The sequence below is a fragment of the Salvelinus sp. IW2-2015 genome, linkage group LG27, assembly GCF_002910315.2.
Source record: "Salvelinus sp. IW2-2015 linkage group LG27, ASM291031v2, whole genome shotgun sequence".
In the NCBI taxonomy this organism is placed as follows: Eukaryota; Metazoa; Chordata; class Actinopteri; order Salmoniformes; family Salmonidae; genus Salvelinus; species Salvelinus sp. IW2-2015.
Window position 1 is genome coordinate 37,198,101 of NC_036867.1, and position 6,743 is coordinate 37,204,843.

General features: G+C 41.9%; 1 protein-coding gene across 1 annotated transcript in view; it reads right to left on the reverse strand.

Moving 5' to 3' along the window:
• Positions 1 to 1,166: 1,166 nt before the first annotated feature.
• Positions 1,167 to 6,743, reverse strand: part of LOC139023125 (uncharacterized) — a 27,510-nt gene continuing 21,933 nt past the window's right edge. The window contains exon 6 of the mRNA XM_070435542.1: positions 1,167 to 1,188. Coding sequence (XP_070291643.1) covers positions 1,167 to 1,188 — 22 coding nt within the window. The remainder of the gene's footprint in view (positions 1,189 to 6,743) is intronic.

A 6,743-nucleotide genomic window follows, 5' to 3' on the forward strand; every position in this document is an offset into this window, starting at 1 on the left:
CGTTAAAATTGTGTGCGGTTGCAGGGTGGGCTGCCTGTGCTTCCCAGCCTGCATTAGAAGGACTAACGATGTTGCATTATTCAGGACGGTTTGAATAATTCATAGTGAGAAGTGTATAGCCAGAGAGGATGCTGGTCAGGACTCTGGCTGGCAGTGTGAGATCTGACCTCACTATTTATTTATAAAAATATATATTTTTTTAAACCAGGCAAGTCAGTTAAAAACAATTTCTTATTTACAATGACGACCTACCCCAGTCAAACCCGGGCGACACTGGGCCAATTGAGCGCCGCCCTATGGGACTCCCAATCACAGCCAGATGTGACGCAGCCTGGGATTATAGTGACACCTCTTGCACTGATGTAGTGTCTTAGATGCAGTGTCTTAGATGCAGTGCCTTAGATGCAGTGCCTTAGATGCAGTGCCTCTGTAACTCCCCTCAGGAGTTACAGTGCCTTCGGAAAGTATTCAGATTCAGTTACGTCATAGCCTTCTTCTAAAATGTATTAAATAAAACCAAGTCCTCAACAAACTACACACAATACCCCATAATGACAAAGCGAAAACAGGTTTTTAGATATTTTAGCAAATGTATTAAAAATACGAAATCAAATTTCAATCAAATGTATTTATAAAGCCCTTCTTACATCAGCTGATGTCACAAAGTGCTGTACAGAAACCCAGCCTAAAACCCCAAACAGCAACAGCAAAACCCCAAACAGGTGTAGAAGCACCTGCATAAGAAATAGCTTATTTACATTAGTATTCAGCCCTCGTGCTATGAGACTCAAACTTGAGCCTCCTCAGGTCATCCGTGTTTTCATTTTCTCAAATCCTTGAGGATGTTATCTAGCAGACGGGATTGGAGTCCCACCTGGGCAAATTCAGATTGAGGTTTGACATGCATTTTGGAAAATTGCACATCACCCTCGTTGATCAGTGCGATTATCTCAGCTAGTCAATAAACCAAGTCCTAGTGTTACCCGGTTCAAAGAAATGTCCGCAAGAGCTTCTAGACAGGATTGGTCGTCAAGGCATTACCTCTGCGGCGAAGTACAAACAGAGTTTTTTGGTTAAGTGTATGAATGGTTCGCCGGTAAGAACACTGTGGCCTCGCTATAACATTCCTTCATAATGCGAAAAGTGTTGAACCACCAAGAATCTCCCTAGAGCTGGCCACTGTCCAAACTGAGCAACCATGGGAGGAAAGGGAGCCTGTTTCACAGTGAAGGTAACCAAAAACCTGATGGTCCCTTTGACAGGCGTCTATTGAGCTCAATTTCTGTCAGGATGGAGTGAGAACTGCCGATGCTGTCTATCAGTCTGGAAGAAACTCTAGCACCATCCTACGGTGATAGCCAATGGTGGATGGTTAGCATCATGCCATTGTGGGAGTTTTCAGCGGCAGGGACTGGGAGACACTAAAGTCAGGTCGAGGGCAAGATAGACGGAGCAAGTACAAGAGAGAATCCTCACATGAATAATAACCTGCTCCAGAGCGTCTCAGACCAGATTTGGGCGAAAAGGTTCACTCTCCAACAGGCACATGAACCTAAGCACACAGCCAAGGCAACGCAGGAGTGGCTTCGGGGACATAGTCCTGAATTCACGTGTCGTGGCCCAGGTCAGAGCTCGGGACGTTTGATACCCAGTTACTCAATCCATCACTAGAAGACGACCTTGAAAATAGCTGTGCAGCAACGCTCCCCATCCAACCTGACAGGACTTGAGAGGATCTGCAGAGAATGGAAAAACTCCCCAAATACAGGCATGCCAAGCTTGTAGCGTCATACCCAAAGAGACTTGAGGCTGTAATCGCTGCCAAAGGTGCTTCAACCAAGTACCGAGTAAAGGGTTTGAATACTTATGTAAATGTGTGATGAGTTTATTTAATTTTTAAGAAATTACAAAAAATTTCAAACCTGTTTTTGCTTTCTCACAATTTAATCAATTAGAATAAGGCTGTAATGTAACAAAATGTGGAAAAAGTTAAGGGGTCTGAATACTTTCCGAAGGCACTGTATGTGCACCTGCCACTATTAGTGCACATTTAACAGCCCAGTGCATTCAAAATGTGATTCCTGGTATTATATTATTTCCAAACGATGAGGTTGGATAATATACCATGACATTGTGAAAATGATGCTATTTATTGTAAGCTACTTGAAAAGACAAATGGAAATTTCAGCCTGTTTTTGTGGGTGCAGTAAATTATATAGTTAAAGAAGAAGTTGGCCTTTTTACAACCAAATCTCAATTTATGTAATTGTAATGTTTCAGATTGTTTTGGGTGATTTCACTTGTTTTTTTTCTAGAAACTTACCCCAAGCAACGATTCACTTCCTCATCTTCGTTGTGCAGTACGGGGCCTCTAAAAAAGCATGAACAAATGCTACAAAAACACCCAAATATGTATTTTTTGAAACGCCAATGCTCAGTATAGTGATGCAGGTGTTTAGATATTGTACACATGAAATTGTCATTCCGAACTTCATCCACATCGTTATATTCCATTCCATTTTATGCCGTTTCCCTTACCCAGCTGTTCCATTCTCCGTGTAGCCTGCTGCTCGAATGGAAGGAGAGGTAATCGCTCGAGTCGTAACAAAACAGAATATAATGTTGTGGATAAAGTTCTGAATGTTTTTGTAGAATTTGTTCATGTTTTTTCAGAGCCCCCATAGTGCAATGAGGAAGTGAATCGCTGCTTGGTGTAAGTTTCTCAAAAACAAGTGAAATCGCAAAAAAGTGTCTGGACCCTTCGATAACATGGAATTTACATTAAAAAATAGATTTGGATGTGAAAAAGCAACATACTCATTTAATAYWCCAATAAGAGTTTCTAYCCTCTGCCAATAACAGCTRATTTTCCGTTTTCCCCTCCCCRCTCAGACTACTCCCAGACAATCCCAGCTAAATTCTTGCTTGAGAAATTGCCCTTTCCTAAGAAGCTATTTTTGTTTCTTTTCGACCATTTTAATTGAAAACAATCAGAGTAGGGTTCTTAATTGTTACCCAGAAATGATTTGATATTGTGATAAAAACAGCTGCATTGGACCTTTCAGTACGTATTCCTGATGTGTTTCAGAGTCAAGCTCCTTGGTCAGGAGAGCTTCGCCAGACTCTGTGAGCACAGGGTAGTACTATAGATCTGCCCTACCCAGAACTGATCTTGTTCAGCAGAGCCCAAAGCCCAAAAGGCCTGGCTCAGAGCAGGCTGTGAGAACAAAATACCACTGATCTCTCCCCTCTGCTTCAGTCGGTCTGCACACAGCCAGGCCAGCACACATCACCAAGTCATTACAAAACCAAACGAGGGAAAGTATGAGAAAAAAAACATTCCATTTAGATGCAAATGCTTCTCATTTCCTCTCCACACTCTGACAATGTATTTCTGTGGCTCCTCTCGAGAGCGAAGGAGAAGCGAGGATTAAACCGGTGATAGATGAGTAGTGACAGGTGGGCCCGCAGCTAGTTTTCGGGGGATGAGGTCGCGTGCGTCGCCGATGCACACATTCATTTACCCACAAGGCTGTGTGGCGCCCCACTGAGAGCCTGACAGCAAGCCAATTACTATGGGCACCATGACAACAACCAGCCAGKCCCAAAATAACCCAAAAACCTGACATTTGGCTCATATAGCAGGATCAAACTGTTAATGGGCGATGACAGAGCAGAATGTTTAAAATTGGGGTTTGACAGTTAATAGGTCATAACAACACACTGTGGTACATGTGGTTAGTCTGGCTACACTGTATTAATTTATAAAGTAGTGGAACTCTAGTCTAGACAATTATACACACTGACAGCTCCTCATTGAGCCTTCACAGAAGAGGCAACAAGTAATGGTCATTTCACTTTCTATCCCTGGGTGACAGTCAATACAAGGGATTTCTTAGTACCAATGGCACTCAATGTGTTACCTACAACCACCACAGGACCACAGACATGCTTGGGATATAGTTGTATGGTACCAAAAAAATATCATTTCAATGGAATGCTTGAAAAAGTATTTCTTAGAGCCAGTTAACAAATGTTCATACAAATGTTTATTTTACACAAATGCCTGTTGTATAGTGAAATTGACACATTGGTTACAATGCGATGTCAGGTCAGTAACAAGCAGAGTTCTACAGTATGGGTGGAACCTGGTTAACCTTTAGCCTGGTCGCAGATCAGTTACTGCCAGGTTCTGCTAACCTGCACAAACAGATCTGTGACCAGGCCAGCAAACCATGACAGAGGTCAATACGCAGGTTAGCATTTATTGGGAAGACTCATGTACTGGAGGRAGCTCTACAGAGTGGTCACAACCTGGCACAGCCACAAAGTCATGATCGTAACCACACCGCTAACACTAACCTTAAATTAAGAACAAAAAGCAAATGTTTGTTTTCATGAATTTTTCCCATACTTCAAATTTTGACTTTTCCGCTGGCACATCCAGTGGAAATTGCTCAGTTCTGCCAACAGGGCAAGACTAATCCCAATAAACGTCAACCTGCAGTCAATACAGGGAAGGCTGAGCATGTGATAAGGGAATGGCATATGCACACGCTTAGCTACATAAATACATACAGTGTAAAGACAAGAGGCACAGTCACAGGAGTTGGGGTTCATACAAAGTCCATCAATTATGGGTACAAAAGACTCCGTGCTATAAGTATAAAAATATGTTTGTTTTCATGACGAGAAAACAAAGAGAGTTGCATTTCCAAGTGGCTTTAATGAGCCACATGCTAATCGTTAAAAATGGTTTGTCTAMAACTGGACACGGCGTCATGCGTTTGTTTGTGAATGTGTGAAAATGTGTCAGCACCCATCAACAGTAACCTCTTGCCAGACCAAAGTCTGACACCTTCTGGTTTGTCTGCCAGGTGGCGCTGACGGACAATTTTGTTTTTTTATGAATGACATGCAGAGCTGTAATACCGTGGAGGACCTCACAAGCCAGAAGCCCATTCTACATGGGGATTTTACCTAGATAGGATCCTGATCACCTCTGAAACAACTCATCCTGGATGGATCTCAATCTACCACCCACATTCACTAGGGGAGAATATAGGATTCTGATGTTATTAGGGATTGTTATGTTCATCCTTTTTTAATAAGGAACAGATTCAAAGCTATCAGGTCCCCAGATTCACGGCTCAACATGATATCTCGCTTGATGACATTGTAATAGAAGACTAACCAGACGGGTGAGTTACAAGGGAGGCTCCTCTTCACCACCTCATACCGTACTCACCATTTCAAGAGGCGATTAGCTTAATTAACCGCTTAGACCTTAAATGGTAAKAGCTGCAGAATAGAGTTCTGCGTACCGTGTACAAGGTACACAGGCAGATTGAGGCTGTGGTCCAAATCAGTGTCATACATTAGTTGTATCTGTGCATTTTCTCTCGTGGAGTGCTCCATCATGCAAAGTGTGATAGAAGTGAAAGCCTGAACCCTGAGAAGAGATATATGCGGGGCATGAATGTGTTGCTTTATAAAAAGGTAACTGTTAAGTTTCAGCAAATATAAGGTCCTTAATGGACTCATTATCAAAATATGACTAAGCTGGGAAGTGTGAACCTCCCATTTAAAATTGAAAAGTGGAACGAGACAGCAGCACATCTCCAAAACCCATTACAGACGCTGTAAATATTGAGTTACATCAGCAATCAGGATCCTATGYGACTCCTAATATGGGCGACTTTGGGTTTTAAACATTTGAAGAGCTCTGCTTTACAAACCAGCCATGAGTGTATATTGGTATCTGTTAATTTGGGATATGGATCGACCGTTCTGAGCCCCCATGTTGACAGCAGTACTTATAACAGAACATAGTCCTGTATGGTACAGAATAACCTTCTGTTACAGAGAGAGAGCTGGCTTGTGGACAAGATGTACAACATGCTGTTGTATTGCGACATTGCACCTGGGAAAGTGCTGCTGTACGCATAAGCCGTACTACAGTACACACGTTGAGGCCTAAAAATATTTTTTTAACAGATCCCTTGGAGATTTAAGGCCTTCAGCCTTGGGGTTAATCGTATAAATTGGCATTGAATTCAAATATCTATTTAACAATCACCTATAACAGCTAAAACAAGGGTTTTGTTTACAATCAGAATAACAACGAATGCTACTGATATTCATGTCTTACTCTGTACATCCACAGATCWGGATATAAGGAAATGGGAGGGAGATTGACCCAGTACGCATAGACTTAAACACCATTATATCACAATGTGTTTATACATAATCAATATAGTGTAGAGAACATGTGCATGTAACGCAAAAACATGTAAATTAGTAGCTATAGTTTCAGAACAGCAGACAGGCCTGAGACGGTTTGTGTTAAAAGATATATTTTGTCCAGAAGTTAAATAGTGGCAGTTCACCATCTGTAGTGGTTTAGCTGAGGGGGAATGAAGGAATGTCCATGGCAACAGTAGTGTCATTTGACTCCTCGGTGAGATGTCCCTCCCCAAAAAAGTCTCCACTTTCTGTCTTGAGTCATGGAATTAAAACAATTCCTCGTCTTGAGCTCTGCATCAGTCTTTGAGGTGGAACAACGGTGTTCATAGATATTGACACATATGCAGTTGTGTGCACACATTGTTCATCTATAGCTTCATCTCCACAGAGTTCAGTTCAATCTTCTGTGTGTGTATGTATGCAAGACAAGTCAAATTCATCATCGGTGTATATCTTTTTTTATATGAACTCAAACCAGGTAAACCATAGATAAAAAG